Genomic DNA, 25,546 nt, shown 5'->3' with positions numbered 1-25,546 from the left:
AGAGCGAGCGAGTGAGCACGAAAGAGATGCCGCCGCACGCTCTCCACCTCTGAGCCTTCCTTGTGTTTTCTTGATCCTATCAGCTTCCTCTCAGCTGGGATCGCGCCGCGTCAACTTCCGGGCGGGTGCCCGCCAGCACGGCCGCCGCCGCTCCCCTTCTTTGGCCCCTTTGTGTCCCCGCAGTGTCGAGGCTCGGGCCCTCGCACGTCCTTTCTCGAGGCAGGGAGCACTGTAGTGCAGGGAGCCTCTCACTGGGCGCAGGCGCGCGGCCCGCAGGGGGGTTAGAGTGGGGAACGTGCCTGCGCGTGCTGGGTAAGAGGAGGTTGCACGAGGGTCAGCTCGTGGTTCGAGGAAGGAGGGGCGGCGGGGGAGGGGGGATGAAGGAGAGTAAAAAGAGCGATGGAAATTTTTAAAAAGAGACCCCTGAGCACCTTCTGATTGTTATGGCCTAACAATGAGGCGCAGCCGTAATAGTCATCCTGAGCCGCTGGCATGTTTGCGGGCTCTTAATTGCCTTGGGAATGAACTGCTATGGCTTTGTATTTTATATTGTTTTCATGCCCTCTTTTTCTCTTTTATTTTTTCCCTGCAGATAGTTCACTTAAAGCTCCCAACCTCCCAAGCTGGTGGTTTCTACCATTATGAATCTTTTCAACCTGGACCGTTTTCGCTTTGAGAAAAGGAGTAAGGTTGAGGAAGCGCCCGAAGCAACCCCTCAGCTCTCCCAGCCTGGCCCTTCTTCGCCCATTTCTCTTAGTGCTGAAGAGGAGAATGCCGAAGGGGAAGTTAGCAGGGCAGGCACCCCTGATTCAGATATAACTGAAAAAACAGGTGAGTTACAATGTTGCAAATTGATGTAGCATCAAGAGACATTTCTTAAAAGATGAAAGCCACAAGAGATTCTATTTTTATTCTTGAGGTCATACAAACTGACGCGTTGTCCTTCACCATGCCCCTTTAAATGCAGCTTTTCACTGCCATAGGCACCGTGTTTCTCCAACTGAGCATCCATCCATAGTTGCTTCACTTTGATATGAGTGCTTAGAATATGGCCCAGTGATGGAAGTTGAAATCAGAATTTAGGTCATCCTTAGGTCAGAATGGTTGCTACTGGAAGAGAAACTAGGTGATTCAGTCCTGTGATAGACTTTGAGGCTGTTATTGCCAGGTGTTTACATTCATTCCAGTATTCTTCCAGAAAATATTGATCACCTGCTATGAGCTAGACTTTATTCAGGGTGCATGAAGACAAGCACTGTGAACAAATGAAGATTGGATCATTTTCAGATTTGCCATCACTGAACTTCCTGGAGATCGCCAGAGAACGAATGAATGATTGGTATTCTTCATGGTGAATGAATCATTTTTAACCTCTTCACCAGATTCTCATGGACAGTAGGATTTGAGAAGAAGCCAAAAATTAGCATTTCTATTTTAGTCTGTGTTGTCCGAACAAGTTAACAATTAGATTATATTTATATTTGAACTCTTACTATGTTCTAGGCATAGTGCTGAGTGCTTCACATTCTCTCATTTTATTTGCGCAACAATCCTGCAAGGTGTTATTTCCGTATTTTGCAGAAATGAGACCCAGGGAGGTTAAGTTGTTAGGAAGCTGGTAGAAACGAAATTAAAATCGAAGCGGTCCAATTCCTGAGCATAACCTTTTACTCATTTACATTATATAGTTTATTATAAGAGGTGAGAGGGATAGTAGAAGCTTTACTTTAATGTTTATTTCAGTAATACTTTTTTTTTAAATGCAAAACTAAATATTTCACAAGCAGCTTTTAAATTAACCTGGCCCTGACAAGATTGATAATGTATATATCTTCACCCTTGGTGTCCCTGTTTTGTTTGGTAAATTCTGCTTAAATGTAACGGTGAGGGCAGAGTCGCTGCAAGTTAACAATAGAATAACGTTTTAAAATACTCTGGTGTAATTGGAATATGGTGGAATGATTGGGTAGGTTGGATTAAGTGAGAGTTAGGAGTCCAATTTGGAAAGGCTTTGTTTGTCTAAAGAGTTTTGAGCTTGTCTGGATTTTCTGGGGAACCTCTGAAGGATTTTAAGCACAGGAGTGACATCCCTTTGTTTGTTCTTTCAACAGATATTTGATTTGCATAACATGTTGTAGTTAATGTCTAAACATCCGTGCTCTTTAATATTTTAACAGTAAATATTTTAATTGTTTCTTATGTAGTTAGAGAGGACAGGGAAGGTTAGAGTGTAGGCATGGGGTTTTGAGTCCTTAAAAGTCTCTGCTGGCGCCGGCCCAGTGGCACAGCAGTTGAGTTTGCGTACTCTGCCTTGGCAGTCCGGGGGTTGCTGGTTTGAATCCCGGGTGCGGACATGGCACCGCTTATCAAGCCATGCTGTGGCAGGCATCCCACATATAAAACAGAGGAAGATGGGCACAGATGTTACCTCAGGGCCTATCTTCCTCAGCAAAAAGAAGAGGATTGGTAGCAGATGTTGGCTCAGGGCTAATCTTCCTCAAAACAAAGATAGTCTCTGCTGCTGCTTTTTTAGTTAAAGGGAACATTGGACAAGTCACTTAAAATCTGAGGTCCACAATTTTTTCATCTTTAAAATAAAAGTACTTTGTAAACTGGAATTCAATGGAATGTTTTAGTTATTTATCAATATTAGTAATATGAAATTCTTAATTGCCTTTTCTAGTCAAAAGATGTTTTTCTGCCTTTTTCTGTCTGAAGAGACTTCACTCATTTTCTCTTTATTGGGACTTTTTCTTTTCATACATAAATTCCTCTTAGAAACTGAGATTGCCTTTAGGAATCACATGGTGAGTCTTGATGACACTGGGAAATATGAAAATTAAGTGTGTTCTGGGATTGGTGAGAATTCATCCTATTAGGAATCGAGAGCTTTGCTTTAAGAAAAGATTAGTGTGAATGATACTGAATTTTAGAAATTTGAAAACTAAGGCTAAGTTTAGACTTTATGGGCTCTAGGAGCCATTAAAGGCTTTAGATAAAGGAGTAAAATGATGAAAGAAAGTTGTTTTGTAAATTCAGTCTAGCAGTTGTGAGTACTGTACATTATAGAGAGTAGGGCTTGAAGGGTTAGGAATCGTTTAGGAAGCTCTTAGAATCCAAACTTGATGATCGTGGTAGAAATGAAGAAGAACGAGATGTGAGAGATTTCTAAGTGAGAAAGGGCAAGGTTTTACAGCAAGATTCTTGGTAGGAATGAGATAAAATGAATGTTAAGAATTTTAGCATAGATAATTGAAAAAAAAAAAGAGTTCTCTACATCAGAATAGGTATGAAGTACCCATCTTAAGTTATTGGGCACGCATTTAAAAGTGCAAATAGGAATCAAAGGTCCTGCCCCCAATTTAGCTGTTGGAGTAGACCAAAGGCAACTTCCCTTAGCATGAGGGAGGGCCTGCTGAATTGAGTGTTGTGCCTTGGGCTATGGAGAGGATAAGATGCTGAAGTTGGATTTAAGATCAGGACTGCATATGGAGATTGGGAATCATCAGTGGCATACAGATAATGACTTGACTTCCTTTATCATCGTGTAACTTAGTCTGCCATTGTGGGATAATGCTATATTTGTTTATTTACAATAGTGTTAGTCTCTAAGTCAGCTTATAGGATGAAAATTGTATACAGTTAAGATTACCTGTAATCACTCTTTTTCAGCTTATCCTGTTATTTCACCTAATATGAGTTAATATTTTATTTATTACCATCCTCTTTCAGTTACTGTGCCACAGATACACTGTTCCTTGAATAGGCCAAGCACAGTCCGATCTTTCCTTCTTCCCATTTGCTCTTTGCCTGCAAGACCCTTTTTGCTGGTATTTGCATATGACTCAGCTTCTTTCAGTAGGGCTTGGTGAAATGTTACCTTTTTTAGAAGGCCTTCACTTGATCACTTTCTCTGAGGTAGCAACTCCCTCCCCCTCCCCAGTTTTACTCTACTGTATTTTTCTGTATAATTTATTACTACGTAACATTAGATTATATATTTGTCTCCCCTCTTATTAGAATATAGTCATGCATTGCTTAATGACGGGATCACTTCTGAGAAATTCATTGTTAGGTGATTTTGTCATTGTGGGAACATCATAGAGTGTACTTATACAAATCTAGATGGTATAGCCTACTAGATTCCTAGGCCATATGGCGCTAATTGTATGGGACCATCGTCATATGTGTGATCTGTCATTGACCAAAACATTGTTATGCAGCACATGACTAAGATCCATGAGAGCAGAGATCTTGTCTGTCTTGTTCACCTGTTCATCTCCGTTGCTCAGAACAGTGAGTGGCATGTAGTAGGCCCTCAGTTCACTGAGAATGTGTTGAAGAAAGGAACATCGGGGGGCCCACCCAGTGCTGCAGGGTTAAGTTTGCACATTGTACTTTGGCGGCCTGGGGTTCACCACTTGGGATCCCAGGTGTGGACCTGCACACTGCTCATCAAGCCATGCTGTGGTAGGCGTCCCACATATAAAGTGGAGGAAGATGGGCACAGATGTTAGCTCAGGGCCAGTCTTCCTCAGCACAAAGAGTAGGCTTGGCAGCAGATGTTCGCTCGGGGCTAATCTTTCTCAAAATAAATAAATAAAATATTTAAAAAAAAAGGGAGTATCGGATGATAAATGGGTGATATTTATACTTTGTATATATTTTTTAAATATCCCTCTTTCTCTTTATGATCTCAAAATAGTCCCTTAGCCATCAGACATTCTTCAGCCATGGATGCTTTAAACTACTTTTGATAGAGGACAGGCTCCTTTAATCCAGTCTTTGGATGTGAGGGCATACACTTTACGTTCATTGCAGTATTCCTTCAAAAAATATTGATCACTTACTATGAGCTAGACTTTTTTCAAGGTATGTGAAACAACCACTGTGAACAAATGGAGATCAGATCGCATTATTTTGCTACCACTTGACTTTCTGGAGATCTCCTTCTCTTCCCTTCTCCCCTCCTCAGGTTTATTTCACTCTCACAATGCCCAGAGTTATCAATAGTTATTACTTACAGTTTATTTCTCTTTTTTCTTTGACTTTTTTGGGAGTGTAGTGGGTTTGGAGGGAGTAAAGCAGTGGCAGATGAGTGTGAAAGGAGAGAGCCTACTATGTTTTATGCATAAGGGATAAAAATGTGAACAAAGCGTGATCCTCAAGGAGCACCAGGAGGAAGGAGCATGTAAATTTATATAGTTAAAATAGTGTACAATATGATAACTCATATAGAGAGGAAGATAGCAAGCATTGTAGGGTCACAGTCAAATTCACAAATGATTAAATTATATCTATTCTTCCTGGGGAGGATCAGGAAAAGTCATAGAGAGATGATTTTGAGTGGACCCTAAACAATGAATCATTGCTTCTTCGGTGAACAAGGGATGAAAAATATGTTGCTTTGAAGAGTCTGTGGTGTGTGTATGGGAAAGGAGAGGTTATCTATGGAAGAGGAGATTTGGGGCAATATAGATGAAGCTGAAAAATAGAAATGTAAACTGCTGGGTTGTGAGGGGCCAGGGAGGATGGACTTTATTTGGTACACTCTATAGAGCATTTCAGTGTGGGAAAACCATTAATGAAGCTATTGTATTAATTGAAGCCTAAAGGTAGGAAATGACAGCAGGGATGACAGAGGAGGCAATTTAGGAAAGTTTTAAGGGACATGTGTTGGATGGTGTTTGATGATCAGTTAAATGTGGAGGATTTAAAGAGAACTCACATGTCTTTTCTTGGACAGCTGAGTGATTGGCACTATCAACTGAATTAGGCAAGTAGGATTAGGAGGATATTAAAATATGCTGCATTTGATACCTCTCATATTTCAGTAGCAAGGTCTAGTAAAGGGTTGAACGTTAGAGTTTGGAGCTCAGAGAGTGGTCGAAACCTGAGAAATCAACTTTGGAATCATCTTTGTGGTAGTGAACAAAAACTGTCCGAAGCAAGGTGTGTATTAAGAAGCATCAACATTTAGTGACGGACAAAGGAAGGGAAACCAATGAAAGATATAAAGGATGATTAGAATAGTCAGAGAAAATGATAATACCCTGGAAGCTAAAGAAAGAAAGTTTCCAGTTTGGTGTATTATGAACAGTTTCAAACTCTGTAGAGAAGTCAAGTTGGATGGGGACTGATCAGAGACCCCTTTCCTTGGAAATTAAGTTACTGTTGACCTTTAACAGACAGTTTCAGTAGAAAGGTAAGGAGGTGAAGACTACTCTTTCAAGAAGGAAAGAGAGAAACGGCTTGACTGGGAAGGAATGTCAAGAAAAGATGTTTCAGGATTGTTGAAAATTGAGCATGTTTGTTGACCAAGGGAAAGAAGCTAGTGGAGAAGAAAAGGGTGCAGGGAGAAGAGACATCTGAAGAGAGGCATCAAGAGTATGGGAATGGGAGCACAGCCGCACTGTTTGACCTTGCAAAGGAGCAGAGACACATTTTCCCTGGGGGAAAGTGAAAGACAAAAATCGATAGGTTCGTAGATCATTTAGAGGTTAGAATGGAGGAAAGTTTTAGTTTATGCTTGATGACTTTCTTTTCTTGGTGAAATAAATCGTCCTCTAAAGTCATTGCCGTTTTAATGTGGTTGCCATGTTGAACGTTAGATTTTTAATTAGTGAGAGAAAGAATTGAAAATCATACCACTTATCAAAAAAATTTCCAGAGCGCTGTCTGCCACATAAAGGTTGTATGCTCTTCAGTAAGACATCAGTGTTTTGGGACTTCACTTCCTTTGTCTAGATGTTCTCTGAAGTCCCTGCAAAGAATAAATGGCTATGATCCTTTGAATGCTGAAGCCGAATGTATCATTTTGGTGTCGATTCTATAACCACCACGAGATACTCAGTCCTTTTTAGGTGTGTGTGGCCAAAATGTGAATCATCGCTATATGTTTAGATAGTCACTCTAGCGTCTTAATGTCTGCTAGTGTTAGTTAAAAAGCAGTACTTGGTAAAAGGGTCACTGTTGAATTGTTTTAATAGAAAGTACAATGAGTACTCATGCTTAAGTAAAAATCTTAAGCACATTTTAAATGTACATCTTTTGTCTGTTTTCCTTCTCTACCTTTTTACTTTCCATGCTTAGCTATTGTTTTCTTCAAAATAAAATGTTATATAAAAAATTAAATGATACAGTGTGTAATCAAGAGAGAATCTTCAGTAATGCTTGTTTAGTTTTGGTGTTTATTCTTTCACATTTTTTTCTGCCTGTTTATATTTCAGATTTTTATGTTTATTTTTAAACTAAATAGCATTATATTAACATACGTATTGTAATGCAACTTGCTGTTAAAGAATAGATTTTTTTTTTGTTACACTTTCCATGTCAGTCCATATAAAAGATACTATACTTCAATTTTTTGAAATGACTACAGAGCATCGTCTTATATAGATGTATTGTAATTCATATAGTTTCCTATTAATGGACATTGGTTGATTTGGGTTTTTTCTTCATGTTTTTGCTATCAAGAATGCCGTGGTTACCATCATTTTACACAGATTTGTGCATATGTACAATCTGTGGGAAAATTCCTGGAAATGGAATTGTCAGATTAGAGGGAGTCTAAGTAATATTTTAGTAATTGCCAAATCACCATACACAAACGTTTTATCAGTTTGCACCAGACTACAGCTTGGTTTTCAGATGTCTACTTTTTCGTAACAGGCCAAAATATTGAGAACTTTTTAAATATTAGGCTAATAAGCAATTAAGTTGCTTTATTTTTTTATTTTTAAGGTTATGTATATTTTCATAAATATATTAGCCATTTGAATTTTTTTGTGTTCCTTTGTTTTTTTCTTTTTCTGAGAAATAATTTGTAAGTCTTTTTATTGTTTTAATTCTCTCTTGTTCATGATAAAGAAATTTTACACTTTTATGTGATCAATTTGTTCATCCTTTTCTTTAAGCTTCTGGGTTTTAGATCCTGATCAGACAGGCATTCCCTACTACCACATTATAGATAAATTCATTCATATTTTCTTCTAGCACATCTGTGTTAATTATATTTTTAATTGTAGTAAAGTATACGTAACATAAAATTTACCTTCCTAACTATTTTTAAGTGTACATCTCAAGGAGTGTTAACTCCATTCACATTGTTGTACAACCAATCTTCAGAACTCTTTTCATCCTGCAAAAACTGAAACTCTCCCCATTAAACAATTCCCTCCTACCCCCAGCTTCTGGCAGCCACCCGTATGCTTTCTCTATGAATTTGACTGCTCTAGGTATGTCATGAAAGTGGAATCATACAGGATTTGTCTTTTTGTGATTGGCCTATTTCACTTTACATAGTGTCATCAAGGTTCACCCATGTTATAACATGTATCTAAATTTCATTACTTTTTAAGGCTGAAAAATATTCCATTGTATGTATATCTACATTTTGTTGATCCCTTCATCCATGGATGGACACTTGGATTGCTTCCACCTTTTGGCTATTGTGAATAATGCTGCTGTGAACATGAGTGTACAAAAATTTCTTCAAGACCCTGCTTTCAGTTCTTTGGGATATATACCCAGAAATGGAATTGCTGGATCATGTAAGAAATCACATGTTTCCATAGCAGCCACACCATTTTACCTTCCCACCAGCAGTGTACAAGGGTTCCAGTTTCTCCACAGCCTTGCCAACACTTATTTTCTGTTGGGTTTGGTTTGTTTTTAGAGGGGTGGTTTTGTTGTTGTTTTTGGTTTTGGTTTTTTACTTATTTTTTTGAGGAAGATTAGCCCTGAGCCTAACATCTGCTGCCAGTCCTCCTCTTTTTTGCTGAGGAAGACTAGCCCCGAGCTAACATCTGTGATCATCTTCCTCTACTTTATGTGTGAGATGTCTGCCAGAGCATGGCTTGACTCGCGGTACGTAGATCCACACCCAGGATCTGAACTGGCAAACCCTGGGCCACTGAAGCAGAATGTGCGAACTTAACCACTGTGCCACTGGGCCAGCCGCATACATTTCTTTCTTTTTTTTTTTCCTTAGTACTTTTTGGTAAGGAAGATTGGCCCTGAGCTAACATCCACTGCCAATCCTCCTCTTTTGTTTTTTCTTTTCCCAAAGCCCCGGTATATAGCTGGATATCCTAGTTGCAGGTCATTCTAGTTCTTTTATGTGGGGTGCTGCCACAGCACAGCTTGATGAGTGGTGCATAGGTCCATGCCCAGGATCTGAAACAGCGGACCCCGGGCCACCAAAGCAGAGCATGTGAACTTAACCACTCAGCCACTGGACCGGCCCCTTTTTGGGTTTTTTTGATAGCCAAACTAATGGATGTGAGTTGGTTTTTGTGTTGATTTTTTTAACCTTAAATTTCATCTGGAATTTATTTTGTTATAAGGACTAAAGGGTGATACTAGTTTTCTCTTTTGCTCAGTATCACTTACTAATCAGTTGTCCCAGAACCATTTATGGACAAATCCTTTTTCTTACATTTGAAACGTCATCATTATAGTCTAAATTCCCATGTATGTTTGTATCTGTGGGCCATTAATTTGTTTCTGTAATCTTACATTAGTTTACCACATTATTTCAAATCTTGTGTAGTGTTATGATATATGATGTTTTATAGATTTTGATTTGTTTTTTGTTGTTTTTTTCTTGCTCTTTGACCTGAAAGTTCAAAGAAGTGGTTTCTAAGTTTTCCTTTCTTTTTTGAATTTCCAGGTATCTGAAATTTTGTGTCAATGTTTTTATTAAAATTTACTTCTACTTTCAGTGTTCTGTGACCAGAGAATGTGGTCTGTCATATTTCTTCTTTGGTGAATTTACTGATATTTTATTTGTGGCCTAATACACAATTAATTTCTGTGACAGTTCTGAGAGTACTTGGAAGAAAAGACGTAATCTAAGTATAGATTTAATTATATGCCAAATAATAGATGAGTTTTATTATTTATATATTTTTCAAACTGTGGATCACAAACAATGTCATAAAGTCAGTTTCTTGGGTCCTGACTAAATACATGTAACTGTTTTTTAATTGAGTAGAATAAGTAGAAAATTATCAAAGTATCACTTACAGTAAAACTTATGAAACTTTTGTTTCAGTTATATGTGTCTAACAGTCAGTGTTGAGGGTCATAATCTATATTGCATCTGTTACAGTGGGTCTTGATCAAAAATGTTTGAAAAACACTGTTCCATCCTGGCCTGGTGGCACAGCGGTTAAGTTTGCATGCTCTGCTTTGGCAGCCTGGGGTTCACCAGTTCAGATCCCAGGGGCAGACCTATGCACTACTTTCGAGCCATGCTGTGGCAGGCGTCTCATATATAAAATAGAGGAAGATGGGCACAGATGTTAGCTCAGGGCCAGTCTTCCTCAGCAAACAGAGTAGGATTGGTGGCAGATGTTAGCTCAGGGCTAGTCTTCCTCAAAAAACAGTTAAAAAAAAGTACTGTTCTATATCTTAATTATTTTTGTGCACTGTTATCTATTACAAGCTTAGAGAAGAGAGTTAAAGCCTCATATTTGTCTCTGTTGACTTTTTGCCTTATATATCCTGCAGTGTTTATACATTTCATTATTGCAATGCAGTTGTGACATGTCAGTTATATTTTTATTGTGAATATAAATTATCTTATTAAAAAATACCACTCAGGTTTGACATTTTTGCCTTGTCCAATCTTAGAAGCATGACTTTATTTTTTCCTTTACATTTTCTCTGTTTATCTTTTCTTTTGGCTTAAACCTGAAATGTTTCTTCATGCTCAGTTCTCATTTCATCTTAGAGTGATGTGTTAGAAACTACTCTTTGAATTTCTTTTTTCTTCTTCTCCCCAAAGACCCCATGGCCTGATGAGTGGTGCCATGTCCACGCCCAGGATCCAAACCAGTGAAACCCTGGGCCACCAAAGTGCAGCACACGAGCTTAACCACTTGGCCACGGGCCAGCCCCTCTTTGATCTTGTATTCAATGTATTCTTTGTTTTTTTCTAGAGCTTTCATCAGAGAGTTTAATTTATCTAATATGTTACAGGTATTTACCTCTCTACTATGACATTCAAATTAAGATTGTCCAGATTTTGTAATCTATTTTTTGGTAATAACCCTTTTAAGAAGGCAAATATAGGTGCTGCCTCTGTGGCTTAGAGGTTGGGTTTGGTTCAGCGGCTCGAGTTCACAAATTTGAATCTCAGGCATGGACCTATACCACTAGTCAACCATGCTGGGGCAATGACCTACGTATAAAATAGAGGAAGATTGGCATAGATATTAACTCAGGGACAATATTCTTCAAGCAAAAAAAAAAGAGGAAGATTGGTGATGAGGTTAGCACAGGGCAAATCTTCCTCACCAAAAATTTAAAAAAAAAGCAAATATGTGATGTGTTTTATTTGATAGTCAGAGGAAATGCTTTGAAAGTCAGTTGCCATGTTAAAGATGTGAGCTATGTAGAGCAATACACAATTGGAATATCAAAAGTGTCAGGGGCTGACCCGGTGGCGCAGCGGTTAACTTCACGCATTATGCTTCTCGGCAGCCCGGGGTTCGCTGGTTCGGATCCCGGGTGCAGACATGGCACCGCTTGGCAAGCCATGCTGTGGTAGGCATCCCACATATAAAAAGTAGAGGAAGATGGGCATGATGTTAGCTCGGAGCCAGGCTTCCTCAGCAAAAAAAGGAGGACTGGCAGTAGTTAGCTCAGGGCTAATCTTCCTCCAAAAAAAAAAAAAGTGTCACACTTCCATAAATCTGCAGGACAGTTGTAAAGATATATGTGTTTTCATTTTACATTGTGAGATCACCTTTATGTATGGATTATCAAATTGATTTAGACTATTTCCACGTGAACTCATAATCTCCCAGGAGTGATTTTTTTGTCTGTGTTTTGAGTGGTCCTTGATCTTGGACCACTTAGAAAAGTGAAATCGGCGATAGGCTTAAATGCTTCTTTTGTTTCTTGGTAGAGTTAGATATGAGAATGGGTACAAATCATACTGAAAAAATTGGGGATATACAGTTGTTTTCTGTTGTGCATTCTACTAATGAGAAAGTTCATTTGGAATTTCTCCCTGGGACCTTGGAACCTTCTTGCATATGCTGATGATGTAGGTTTCCATTACCTTTGGTAATGAGAAAATATCATCTTCTGTCTTTAAAACATGATAGCCTTTTTTGTTTTTATATGAAAGGACAGGCTGTTTTTCCGCATGTTCCTTTAGCATTTTGTTTATTCCTCTCTCATGGCACAAATTATGTCTCATAACATAGTTATTTGTGCACATGGCTACTTAGCTCCTATTACTAGTTTCTTTAGGGCAAGTTGAACTATAACTCTTTTTTTCTTTAATATCCCCTACCTCCTGGTACGGTGTCTTAAACACAGAAGGCATTCAGCAAATATCAGAACTGAATAGTAGCCAGTGTCTTCATAATTATTTCTGCTTTTCACCATTCTTTCCCTCATTTTTGTATTTTTCTTTTTTGTTTCCTGTCCTCCTTTGCTCTGCTGCTTAAAAGTGCTTCTTTGCTTTGGGTCAAAAAGCATCATTGCATCAGGGATATCTTTTTGGCCGTTGCTCTTAGCTATTTTTGCTGTTGCTTACTTCTAAAAATAGTGCAAACAAATCTAAGCATTCAGCACTGTTCTAATTGTAGATTATTGACTATATTGGGAAGTTGATATTTTATATAAACAAGCTTTTACTGCGTCCCATCAGTTTTCAAAGTGTAGTCTCTGAACCTTTGCGGTCCCTAAGACCTAAAAGTGGGTCCACAAGACCAAAATTTTTCATAATAATATAAGACGTTACTTGCCCTTTCTGGTGTGTTGGTATTTGCACTGATGGTGCAGAAGCAGTGGTCGGTAAAATGGCTGATGCCCTAGCACAAATCAAGGCTAAGGCTCCAAACTGTTCCAGTAATCATTGTATTCTTAAAATTTTTTAAATGCCAGTTTCACCTAAGAATGTTCTTGATCAAACAGTAAAAACTGTTAAGTTTATTAAATCTCAACTTCTCAGTAGGCACCTTTTTAATATTTTGTGAAACAAAATGTGAACTACACTTTGCTGCATGCTGAAGTACAGGGCTTATCTCCGGGGAAAGCATTTGAGCAGTTGCTTTGAGTTTTGAACCGAGCTTGTCTTTTTTTTCACAGAACACCATTTTTACCTAAAGAATGACTGACAAACTACAGTTATGCAGACTTAGATCTTTAGCAGACATTTTCTCAAAAATAAGCAGTGATATCAAGGAAAACAAATGACAGTATTTATTGCAAGAGATAAAATTCCAATTTTCAGAGGAAAGTTTGGATTTTGAAAAACTTATTCACGACTGTGAATTTGACAATCTCCAGATATTTAGAGATCAGTGGTGATATTAATGAATGTAGTTTTTGATAAGATACCATGAAATGTGTCAACATTTAGAAGATCTGCATTAATCAGTGAGTGCGCCGATATTTTCCAAATGACCAATGCACATAGAGTTACAAAATAATGCATGGGTTAAAAGTCCATTAAAGTGCAAGATGGACACTGGGTTTTAATGAAACAGAATGCAAAAGCTTATTCATATGGTTTCAGATGACACATTGAAACTAACATTTAAAACCTACCACCTGTCAAATTTGGGTTTAGTATCAAAGAAGAGTAATGTAAAAAGGCTTTGAAAATACTCCTCCCTTCCCTAACTATATAACTGTGGGAGGCACGATTTTCTTCATTAACCTGACAAAAACAGTATACTGAAACAGATTAATTGCAGACACAGAAATGAGAATCTGGCAAGCTTCTACTTAAACCAGAGATTTTCACAAATGTAAAACAATACCATTCTTCTCACCAAAATTTGGGGAGTGAGAGGAGGGGATATGGTTTTCTTGAAAATATTTGTGTTAGTATGTCGAGTTTGTTTAGTAAATATTTATTTTCTCAGTTTCTATTTTCTAATACGATAAATTTCATAGATATAACCAAAAGCTCCTTAGGGCCCTCAATTTTTTTTTTGGTCAGGAACATTGGCCCTAAGCTAACACCTGTTGCCAATCCTACTCTTTTTGCTTCAGGAAGCTTGTTGCCAAGCTAACATCTGTGCCATTCTTCCTCTGCGTGGCTTGATGAGCAGTGTGTAGGTCTGTGCCCGGGATCTGAACCTGTGAACCCAGGGCCGCCAAAGCAGAGCTTGCAAACTTAACCACTACCCCACAGGGCCTGTCCCTGGGCCCGTCAGTTTTTAAGAGTGAAGGGGTCCTGAGTTTGAGAAATGCTGCTGTTTTGCAACCTTCCCTCATCCCTGTATCACCAAACCGCCACTTCTGTTCGTCACCTGCCCGTCAGGCTGTGCGGATGCCACTTGTTTCAGTGCAGTATGCGTGTTGAGTGTGTATATTTTCATGATATATATCCAGTAAAAGCTTGAAGTAATTGAGTGCATGAGGGAGAGTAAGCCACACTCTTTTTTCTGTCTTAACGAAGCATAGTAAATCTTTTGTTTCAAAAATTGGTATGTCTTGGCCACATATTTTTGTACTATGATCTGTATAAAATAAAGGGAATAAAATCAAAGAAAAGATGAATGTATAATCAAGTTGAAGAAATGCTAGTTCTCAGAATACTCTCACTAATAGAATTTTTCGACCCTCAAGCAGTTAGGCATTTGAGTGGCTGGTTTTGAAAAGATTGTTCTTCATTTTGAATAAAGAGATTTTTTTAAGAAAAGTGGACAATCGAAATTATTTTGCCATAAGCCCTTTTAAAACAGAAAGCAAGACACTATTGTCAAACTGTTCAAATGATATGCATTAACTTTAGCTCAAATTTTTAATACAGTAAAGATCTAAATTTTTAATTTTATGTGTGATTTGTGATATGTCAGGAATGCTTTGTAAAAGCAGAGTTCATAGTATCTTTATACTTATTTTACAGGAGTTGGACTCTAATTTTATTACTTTACATAATTATCAGAATTTGTAATTGCCTTCATATTTATGTCAGTTAACATAGCTGTGATGTGTTGCAACACAGAGTTTTTCACCCAGGGCACACTACATTTATAAAATTCTTTATTGGAAAAAAACATGATTTGCTTTTCAGTGGTGTTTCTAGGACTTCATTGTAGGAAGTAAAGGAATGTTGTTTTAGTGTTCCTGAGGCAAATGGTTATGTAGGCCTTGGTTAGTGTTGTTTACAAATATAGCTCATGAACCCCATAATAATGATTGCTGTTGTTTCGTGACAGTTAATTGGGGGGGGGGGGCCAAGAGTTTTAGAGTGTGAGGATTTAGACTTTGAGCTTGGATTTCAGATCTACTGCTTTCTCCTGTATGACTTTGAACAAGTTGCTTTCTCTAAACCTTAGTTTATCTATAAAAATGTAATATAATGTGTGCCCTTGGGTTTATTGTGAGGATTAAAAATGTTTGTGTTTCACTTGAGGACTGGCTAATGACCTAAAAAGTAGTTAACGGTAGCTATTGTTCTTTAAATTGACCCCTTTGAACTGAAGATTCCATGTGGTCATTGCCTTTTTTTTTTTTTTAAAGATTTTTAATTTTTCCTTTTTCTCCCCAACAACCCCCCCCAACAACCCCCCTCCCCAGTACATAGTTGCACATCTTAGTTGTGGGTCCTTCTAGTTGTGGCATGTGGGATGCTGCCTCAGCATTGCCTGATGAGTGGTGCCATGTCCGCGCCCAGGATTTGAACCGACGAAACACTGGGCCACCTGCAGTAGAGCGCACGAACTTAACCACTCGGCCACGGGGCCGGCCCCTGGTCATTGCCTTTTAAAGTGTTCAGTAGACCAGGGCTCTGACTGCTTTTTACTTCAGTATGAGTTCCTTAAATCTGATCTCTCTCCTCGAATTTATAAGGGAGGATAAGTTTGGAACTCAGCCCTTGGAGAGAGGAGACCTTGGTAGAATATGGACACAGACAGATGATGCCAACATTAGTTGTGAGGGCTGCCATAACTAAATACCACAGAATGGGTGGCATAAACAACTGGCCTGCTTTTTTCCCATGGGTCTGGAGGCTAGCATTCCAAGATCAAGGTGTTGGCAGGTTTGGTTTCTTCCGAGTCCTCTCTTCTTGGCTTGCAGATGGCCACCTCACTGTGTCCTCACATGGCTTTCCTCCATGCACACACATCCTTGGTGTCTCTTTCTTCTTATGAGGACATCAGTCATATTGGATTAGGGTCCCGCCCTAATGGTCTTATTTTAACTTAATCACCTTTGAAGGCCCTATCTCCAGATAGAGTACATTTTGAGGTACTAGGGGTTGGAACTTCAACACAGAAATTTTGGAGGGGACATAATTCAGCCCATAACACCAGCGTTTGCATGAGAACTAATGTTTATTGGATGCTGGCCATCTGCCAATTACTGAACTAAATGCTTAGTGTATATCATCTGATTTTATGAGCACATTAGCCCTGTGATTATTAGCATATCTGCTTCATGGGTGAGGACAGAGACTAGATTAAGTAACTTGGCTAAGAGACACGACTGAAATTGAACTCTTTGGGGCTCTAGTGTTCATGTTCTCTTAGGCAAGAACTGGATACTAGGAAATATAAGCATAGAGAGAAAAGGTTTAGAATATGAAACGCAAACCTCTGTTTTGCAGTTTCCATTAAGGTCTTGCTAGTAAGTAATCTGTGAAATAGAAAGTCGTTTAACACCAGCCCTGGTTGACTTAATTTTTTCTTTAAAAAGCAGTAGGAATTTTTGGTTTTAGAATGGGAACAGTGAATAAAGTTAAAGATTTTTAGCACATGATTATAATTATCAAAAACAAATTTTTCTTTTCAAATTGCTCAAAATGCCTTTTTTCTTTTTCTTTTGCAGAAGATTCTAGTGTTCCAGAAACTCCAGAAAATGAGAGAAAAGCAAGTATATCATATTTAAAGAATCAAAGAGGAATCCAGTATATTGATTTGTCTTCTGATAGTGAAGATGTTATTTCCCCAAATTGCTCTAGTACAGTTCAAGAGAAAAAATTCAACAGAGACACAGTGATTATAGTGTAAGCGGCTTAATGGGTTCACTATATTTGCATGTGTAAGAGTTGTTTCAGAAAGAGTTATTTAATATGAAATATTTTGGTGACTTCCCCTTTTCTTTTTTTTGCCTTTTCCCTACTGCATCTTGGTTCTTTTTCCCTAACTTGGAGATGTAGAGAGGTACTGGGTATGTGTTTGTGTGTTTTTCTGGATAACAGTGATTTTCAATAAAAAGTTTAGTGAGAACAGATATTTGTGCTTTTTTAGCCCTCTATAGATAGGGAAATTATTTTAACAAGTATATTTGCTCATCTATAACTGCTTTATGATTTGCTCTTGAGTCCCAGAGTCAAATCATTTTAACATTTTTTGGGCACATTCTCTCAGCTAGCATGGAGCTTGTATTATGGTCAGGTAGAAAGACAATAAACAAGTGAAAAATGCAGTAGGTCAAATAATAAATATTATCGGCGAAAGGGAAGGGAAATTCAGGGTTCAGGGCCATGGGTAAGGGCATGGTTTTAAAGAGCACTGTTGGAAAAGGCTTCGTTGAGAAGACGATGCTTGAGCAAAGACCTGAAGTGGGTGAGTAAGTGAACCATCTGGATATGGTCGGGGAGGGGTGGTATTCTGCATTGGGAATCGTCTGTTTAAGGACCTAGAAGTCATATTAGGCCTGGTATTCTTGAGGAAAGTGGGGGGACAAATGATAGAGAGTGAAGGACGTGAGGCCACAAGGTAAGGAGTAGGGTCGAGGAGGGCCGTAATCATGTTAAGCCCACGGGCCGTTTGACTTGTATTCTAAATGAGGTGGGAAGCTAATGGAACACATTGAGCAGAGGTGCCAAATGATCTGACTTAGGAGTTTAGAAGGTCTTTGAGGCCGTAGGGGAGCAGTAGTAGAAGCATGGATACTGTTGTTGTAACCCAGGCAAGAAATGATGGAGGCTTAGACCAGGCTAGTACCTATGGAAGCGATAAGAAGTGGTTAGATTCGGGATACACTTTGAAGGTAGAACAGAGAGGATTTATTGATGGATTTGATATGGGGTGGGAGAGAAAGGAGTCAAGGATGACCCTAAGATTTTTGGCCTGAGTAACTGGAAGGATGGAGTAACCATTAACTGAGATAAGGAATACCGTTTTGGGTGTGGTGCAGGATGAAAGAAAGAGCAGTTGGGTCTTGAACAAAGCTGTGATTGAGAAGACTTAGACGTCTAAGCGGAGGTGTCAGGTGGGGAGTTGGATTTGGGACTTTTGCGTTCTGGAGAGAGGTGTAGCTTACATATCTAAATTTAGGAGCTGTGAGAATATAGATTTGATATTTAAAGTCTTATGATTAGATGAAATCACTAAGTGACACTAGTGTAGCTGGAAAAGAGAACATCTCTTGGTTTAAGGACTTAAGCCAGAGGACCCCTGGATTTTAGGAATGGGGAGATGAGAAGAAACCTATAGAAGGTTCTAAGAAGGAGTAGTCATTGAGGTAAAAGTCAGAAGATTGTGTGATCAGGAGCTAAGTGAAGAAAGTGTCGCAAGTAGTGAGACATTGAGACTCCCACTGCTAAGGGGAGGATTTGCTCTTCCAATGAACTTCTTTGTGTCATCTAAAATAAAAAATAAACTTCACTCTAAAATAAAAAATGTTGGAGATCCTGTGTGGGTAATCCTAAGGAAAGTTGAGGTATTAGGACCCCAGTTTTTGTATTTTATTTTTAAAAAAATTTAAACTTACAGAAAAGATGCAAAAATAAGGTAATCAACTCTCACAGTTCTTTCAAAAAGATTCACTTGTAGTTAACATTTCCCCATATTTGCTTGTAACCTTCTTCGTAATTAAGAGTTAGAATTATTACTGAATCCTTTGCCTCTAATAATTTCACATTTATCTTCTAACAAGGTCATTCTCTTAGATAACAGAAGTAGCATTTCAGATTCAGGAATACCAATTAACGTTGGTACAGTACTATTATCTATTAGAGAGTCCACACTTAAATTTTACCAGTTATCCCAAGAGTGTTCTTCGTGGTAGTACTACTAAAGTTCTGGTTTGTAAATAAGAAATGTACCCTAGAATGTAAATCAAGAGACTGATTCCGTCACCAAGAAAGCCTTGTAATGGAAACAAAATCAACTGAACTAAGCAATGTGCTTAGTAATGTAGTTGTTTTACATTCTGATTTGAGTTCCTTATCTTGTCGCAGGTAGATTAACAAACATTTTGAGTTTGCAGACTAGCAGTCAGTCCACGGACCGTGCTTCAGTTACTGCTTTATAGTAATTTGTTTTCCCTGGCATCACAATGTTGGATTTAGTTTGTCGTATCTCTTCAGACTCATTTAATCTGAAACAGTTTCTCAGCATTTTTTTGTTTATCTTGATATTGGCCTTTGAACGTTAACAGGCCATTTTTTTTTAGCATGTCTCTCAATTTATACGTACCTGATGTTTTTTCATAATTGAATTTAGATTAAGTGGCAGGAATGCTACATAATGATTTTGTGTCCTTCTCACTGTGTCGTGTTAGGATGCACACTCATATCAATTTGTCCCATTATCGGTGAAGTAAACTTTAACCATTCAGAAACCTGTTCCTGTAAAGTTACCATTTTCCTCTTTGTAATGATTACACTGTGGGGAGAAACTTTGAGACTGGGTAATAATCCTTTTCCCTAGCAGACTTTCACTCAGTAGTTTTAAATCAGTTATTACAATGATAGTTGCAAAATGGTGGTATTCCAACTAGCATTCTAGAACTTATGCTTTAATTATTTGGTATTCTACAGAGTTTTCTCTTTTCTTCCTATTTATTCATATATTTATATAGTATAGTAAATATAAAAATGGGGTTCATAGATGCTTATTTGTTCAATGGATTATAATCCATTACTATCATTAATTCATTTTGATGCTCAAATTGCTCAGTTTTGGCAAGCAAGGGCCGCTTCAAGCAGGCTCTGGTTTTGAGAGTGTCCTGTGATTTTTTGAGCCTTTCCCTTCTGGCACAAGATGTTCCAGATTAGTACTTTGCCTATCCTAGCCTGAAATTAGAATTAGCCGTTTCTCCAAGTAGCACTGGTTCCTCTTAGTAGGGAGTGGTATTTGAAAATCTGGGGACTAGCTGTGTTCTTTCTTTGCTCTTGGGTGAGGCAGGGGTTATGTCACTGCCCTTTAAGCAGAATGGGCTAGGAAATAAGAGAGACGGAGGGGGAATGTGTGGTGGTGTTTTGCTGTTTTTTTAAATCATGAGTTGTGATGTTACCTTTAATTTTAATCTACCACCACAAGGCTCTTCCTTGCCTCCTGTATTTCCTTCTGTGACTGAGAACTCTGCTTCCACCAATATCAGTATATTTACTAGTTTGCTCAATTATCCAACATACGTAAAATAGTTTCAGAATTGCTGTAATCATACCACTTGACCATTAAGCCCACTATGAGTTCAAAATTTGTTTATAAGTTTTATTTGTCTTTTAGATTAAGGGTATATGGTCAAAGTACTTGGATTAAATTTTTCTCTGTGTTATTCACTTGAACTATAGTTCAGTTCATTAATTTCTGTTTGTATTCCTTTTAGGGTTTTTCCTTTGTCCCTTTTTTAAAAAAAATTATTTTTATTTAAGATATTAAATATATAAATATTTAAGATATTAAAAAGATTCGAAAAATCAAAACTCTACATAGAGTATGAACTCATACATGTGCTGAGAGAAGTATTACTTTTGTTCCTTCTCCTTCCAGCCCCCACCCACCTCCCACCTCAGAACTAACCAGTTCGTTTGGTTTCTAGTAATAGTTTATTTTTCTTTCCTATGTCTCTTTTCTTCTTGTTTCTTATACAAAAGCACACTACGTTCATATATATGTATATACTTTTGTGCTTTATTTTTTTCCACTTAGCAGTATATGTATCCTGGAAATCATATCAGCTCATAGGAATCTTTATTCTTTTCTACAACTCCATAGTACTGCATTGTGTGAATGCTCCATAGTTAGAATCAGTACCTTTGCGTGGGCCATGGGCCATTTTGGTTATCAGGGTTTCTTAATCTTGACACTCTTGACGTTTTGGGCCAGATCATTCTTTGTTTGAGGAGTTGTCCTATACATCATAGTATGTTTGGCAGAATCGCTGACTTCTACCAGCTAGATGCCAGTAGCACCTCTCTAGTCAGGACTATCAAGAATGTCTCCAGACGTCACCAGATGTCCTCTGGGGGCAAAACTGCTGCCCTTTTGAGAATCACTGATAGAGGTAATAGTCAGAAACTCTGACAGTTGATGAAATCTCCCAGGAAGCATTAATAGACAAAAAGGAGCTGAAGATAGAATCCTAGTAACACTGGCAATTCAAGAAGGTAAACAAAGGAAGAAAAGCCTCCCGTAGAGATTAAGGTCAGGCTGAGAGGTAAAGGGAAGATCAGAAGTAATAATGCTGCAGAACCATGGGGTGATGGTGGGGGTGGGACAAGACTTTTAAAGAGCAACAGTGTATGGGACCGCAGAGGAATAGGTAACCAACGAAAGGTTTTTATCACAGTCAGCATTTTAGAGAATATTATTGCCCTTAGTGAGAACAATTTCACCAAAGCAGTAGGGCAGAAGATATAAAAAGTGAGTTGAGAACTATATAGGAAATGAGGAAGTAGAAAATCAGTCTTAAAAAATTTGTGAAGGAGACGAGAATTTGTTTATTTCACTGCTGTGTCCATAGTCCCTAGAATTCCTGGCACATTGAATTAATGCAATCCTGAGCACATCGGAGACTTGGGAGGAAGAGCTTAAGGAGAGAGACAAGATTTGGGAGAGAAGATAGTAGATAGTTAAAGCAGGATCCTGTAGGAAGCAGAAAGGGCTAGAATCCCTGAGCACTGAGAGGAGACTTCACCTTCAGCGAAAGGGAACAACTTTATCTGAGACCAGGTAAAAGAACGCGAAGTGGGCAATCTTGTTCTTGTGGATTTTTTCTTTTATGTTTAAAGCTTAAGGCATATAAGAAAATGAAAGAATATATAACGAACACCTACATACCTACCACCTAGATTTAACAGTTGTTAACATTCTTCCTTGTTTGTTTCATTGTTTCATCTATTATTATTATTAGCTGACGTATTTTAAAGTAAATTATAGACATCCCAACATTTCTTTCCTTAATACTTGGTTATACACCCCGCTACTCCCCCCAAAACACTATTGTTATCAATGAAAAATTCTCTAAATCATGTGATTCCCAGTTTATATTCTCATTTCATGTGTGTCGTAGCTTGTCGTTCAAACTAGGATCCAAAACAAGGAACATCCATTGCATTTGGACGTTACAACTCTCAACTCCCTTGATCTTAAGAAGTCCACTTGCCTCCTCTCCTCTCCTCTCCTTTAAGGATTGCAACTTTTTGAAGAGACTAAGTCTCAGAGAAAATAGATTTTTCTGATTGTTTCCTCATGATGGTATTGAATGTATTTCTCTGTCACTTGTATTTCCTGTGACCTGTTACATTAAATCCCAAGGTATGGTAAGATTCATGGCCAATGTTAATACTTACGTCAAGAGGCATCTGAGCTTGATCATGAGTCTGATCACTAGGTTAAAGTTGTCATGGCCAGAAGAGTAAGGACCTTTAAAGTGGTTATCCAGGGCAGAAATTGTAAATGGATTCCAACCTCAATACTTTTTATTTTCTCAGTGAACTAACAGGCAAAATTAGGTAAGGAGCATGAACGGAGTGAGGTGGAGTGAAAATTCAGAGTTGAGCACATCAGGAATGAGAAGTCTGGGTGTAATGGAAAGGGAGCACATGTAATTGTCTTCCCTAATATTGAAGGACAAGCAGAGTGATAAAAGAAGAGATTTATTTTATTTTGTTACTTTAGAGCATTCTTAGATCAAGATTCAAGAAGTCAGCCTAGAATCTTGTTCAAATGCATATTCCTGATCCTTGGGAACCTGCTTTTAAATGTTTTCAGGGGATTCTTAGGCATAACCAGTGCCCTAACAGGGACAACTGAACTAACATGAATGGGTATAGAGAAGTTACTAAAATACAGATTCTGGATCTGTGTCTAAGAGAGCTGTCCAAAAATAGAATTAGCTGTATAACAAAGTCTGCATTATCTGACAGTAGGAATATACTTAACTATGTTCTCACCTTGCTTGCTTTCTCTGATCTTTATACCTTCGTCCCGTTTGTTACACTTCTACTTTCTCATCTCCATAATACCTACCATGGTAGAAAACCAAAATTTCAAAATGAGATTTTTCTGTTTGGGAGATAGAGGAGTAAGATTTGGCACAAAATGTCTTTTTCTGTAGGATAAACACAAAAACTGAAATGGAATGAGGTTGAAGTTAGTTGTTGTAGAATAAAGCCTCATATGGAATAAATGCTCCCTATCTACTAAAGAAATGTTTTGTTCCTGGCAGAGATTCTGATATTGAATCAGACCATTGCAATTGTAACATTTAGATTCTGATCACCTAGGTAGGCTGTGAAAATTCTTTTATCTTTGTTTTAGTGTAGGCTTCATAATTTCTCAGGAGCAACATGACAACACTCATGTTTTATGCAGAGTACAGGTGAAAAAAAAGGAGTAGGAAAGAGAAGGTGGGCATGCAATAAATGTGTGTGGATTGTAACAAAACAAATGCCAGGTATTTTGTTGTTCTTTTCCATCCCAGCCCAGATAACTTGAGATATTTTCAAAGTATGCCGACTTTCGGAATGTAGATTTATATACCTAACAATACTGAAATGAAAAACGTTGTTTTAATTTTTGATAGGTATGGACTGCATTTAATATAGAAAATAACTGCAGATATGCTGTATTATATGTACACGTGTTCATTTATAATAAAATAGCATTAGTAAAACATTAAAATATTGTTTTTTTCTCTGAAAATATTTTTAGTTCTGAACCTTCTGAAGATGAAGAGTCCCAAGGACTTCCTGCCATGGCAGGTAGAAATAATAATGATATTTCAGAATTGGAAGACCTTTCGGAATTGGAAGACCTTAAAGATGCTAAGCTTCAGACCTTGAAGGAGCTTTTTCCACAAAGAAGTGACAGTGATTTGCTTAAGGTTATACCCTTTGATAGTAATTGGTTATTATATCTGTAATAATAGAAATCTCTCCTGTATCCAGTGCTGTATTTAGTGCATAGTCATTTTTCAAAAGATATCTTATGTTTGAAGACAATTATTAACTTTTATGTAATAGTAAAGGTAAATGCCAGAGATTTAGTTGGTGAGAGTCAACTTGTTAATAGGTGAGGTTCATTCACCTATAAATAATGTAATAATTTGAGCTTCCCTCAATAGCTCACATAGATTTTGAATTTTTTTGTGTTTGAGTGGTTCTAAAATTGGGACAAACCCCTCTCCTATCTCCCACTAGAAACTCTCGGAAATGTCAAGAGGTTTTTGTTTTGTTTTTCATAATGACAAGGGGTTGCTGTTGACGTTTAGCGCTGTGGGACCAGGGATGTAAACACCCTGCAATACTGAGGCAGTCTTGCATACCAAGAGAATTTTCCTGCCAAGAGCACCCTTGCTGAGAAACGTTGATTGGACTATAGAAACAAAATTAAGTTATTGTGGTTGGACTGTAATAAATATCTCTTGTTATGAGAGTAAATAAAAATAAACCATTCAATTAAATTTTAAATAGAGAATAAATCTCTGAAGGTTAGTAATAGTTTATCCTTAACTCTGCCACTTACCAGTTGAATGATGTTAGGGGAATGGTTTAATTGATAAATACAGATCACGTTTGTATTTATCATCACTGCCACCATCCCCAGTTCCCCTCCCCTAATCTGAGTCTTAGCAGGTGCCATGTCTTTATGGGCTAGGTAGGTGATTCTGAAAGGGTGGACACTGGCGTACCATATAGTGCCTGCTTTTCCTGAAAGGGCAGCTGCTCCTTAGCTTCAGCAGGACGTGGCCATGTGATATCAGTGATAGCCCATTTTTATCAGATATTCAGATTTTTCAAAAAAAGTGAAAAGCCTGGATTTTTATTTAGCGTTGATCATCCATTTAATACCTTTATTGGATATAATTTACATGCCACAAAGATCACCTATTTAAAGTGTTTAATTTACTGGCTTTTAGTATGTTTACAAAGTTGTGCAGTCAGCAGCAGAATCTTAATTTGAAACGTTTTAATCATTCTGAAAAGAAGTCTTGTACCCATTAGTGGTCACTCCCCATTTCCCTTCCCAAGCCCTAGGCGACCACTAATCTCTGCCTTTATAGATTGGCCTATTCTGGACAATTTGTATAAATCAGATCATACAATATGTGACCTTTGGTGACTGGCTTCATTCTCTTAACATATGATTTTGAAGTTCATCCATGTTGTATCAGTACTTTGTTACTTTTTATAGTAACTAAAGAAAGACAAAATCAAAAACACTGTTCAGGCCAAAAGAACATGTCTGAACCAAAGGTGGTCCTGGACCTGCTAGCTTGAATTCTAAGTGTAGATTAAATTCTTCCTATTCTCTGATATTTTTAACATGAATTTGTTTTTCCCAGATCATTTTGATCCCTTCTTTCTGTTAGCTAAATGAAACTTTAGTGG

At 37.9% G+C, this 25,546-nt stretch overlaps 1 protein-coding gene across 7 annotated transcripts in view; it reads left to right on the top strand.

The window, feature by feature from the left end:
- The window catches only part of SMARCAD1 (SNF2 related chromatin remodeling ATPase with DExD box 1), a 79,369-nt gene that overhangs the window by 186 nt on the left and 53,637 nt on the right, over positions 1-25,546 (top strand). For 2 of the 7 annotated variants that reach the window (XM_014838693.3, XM_014838691.3), the window contains exons 1-4: positions 97-312; positions 593-831; positions 16,807-16,984; positions 23,868-24,039. In XM_014838693.3, coding sequence (XP_014694179.1) covers positions 642-831; positions 16,807-16,984; positions 23,868-24,039 — 540 coding nt within the window. In that variant the 5' untranslated portion in view covers positions 97-312; positions 593-641. Of the gene's footprint in view, positions 1-96; positions 313-592; positions 832-16,806; positions 16,985-23,867; positions 24,040-25,546 lie in introns of those variants that run through there. The other 5 variants (XM_070505358.1, XM_014838690.3, XM_070505359.1 and 2 more) reach the window with 3 other exon arrangements.

This window comes from Equus asinus, chromosome 3, assembly GCF_041296235.1.
Source record: "Equus asinus isolate D_3611 breed Donkey chromosome 3, EquAss-T2T_v2, whole genome shotgun sequence".
NCBI lineage: Eukaryota > Metazoa > Chordata > Mammalia > Perissodactyla > Equidae > Equus > Equus asinus.
The sequence above is the reverse complement of the archived record's forward strand: the minus strand, read 5'-3'. Positions and strand labels throughout refer to the sequence as shown.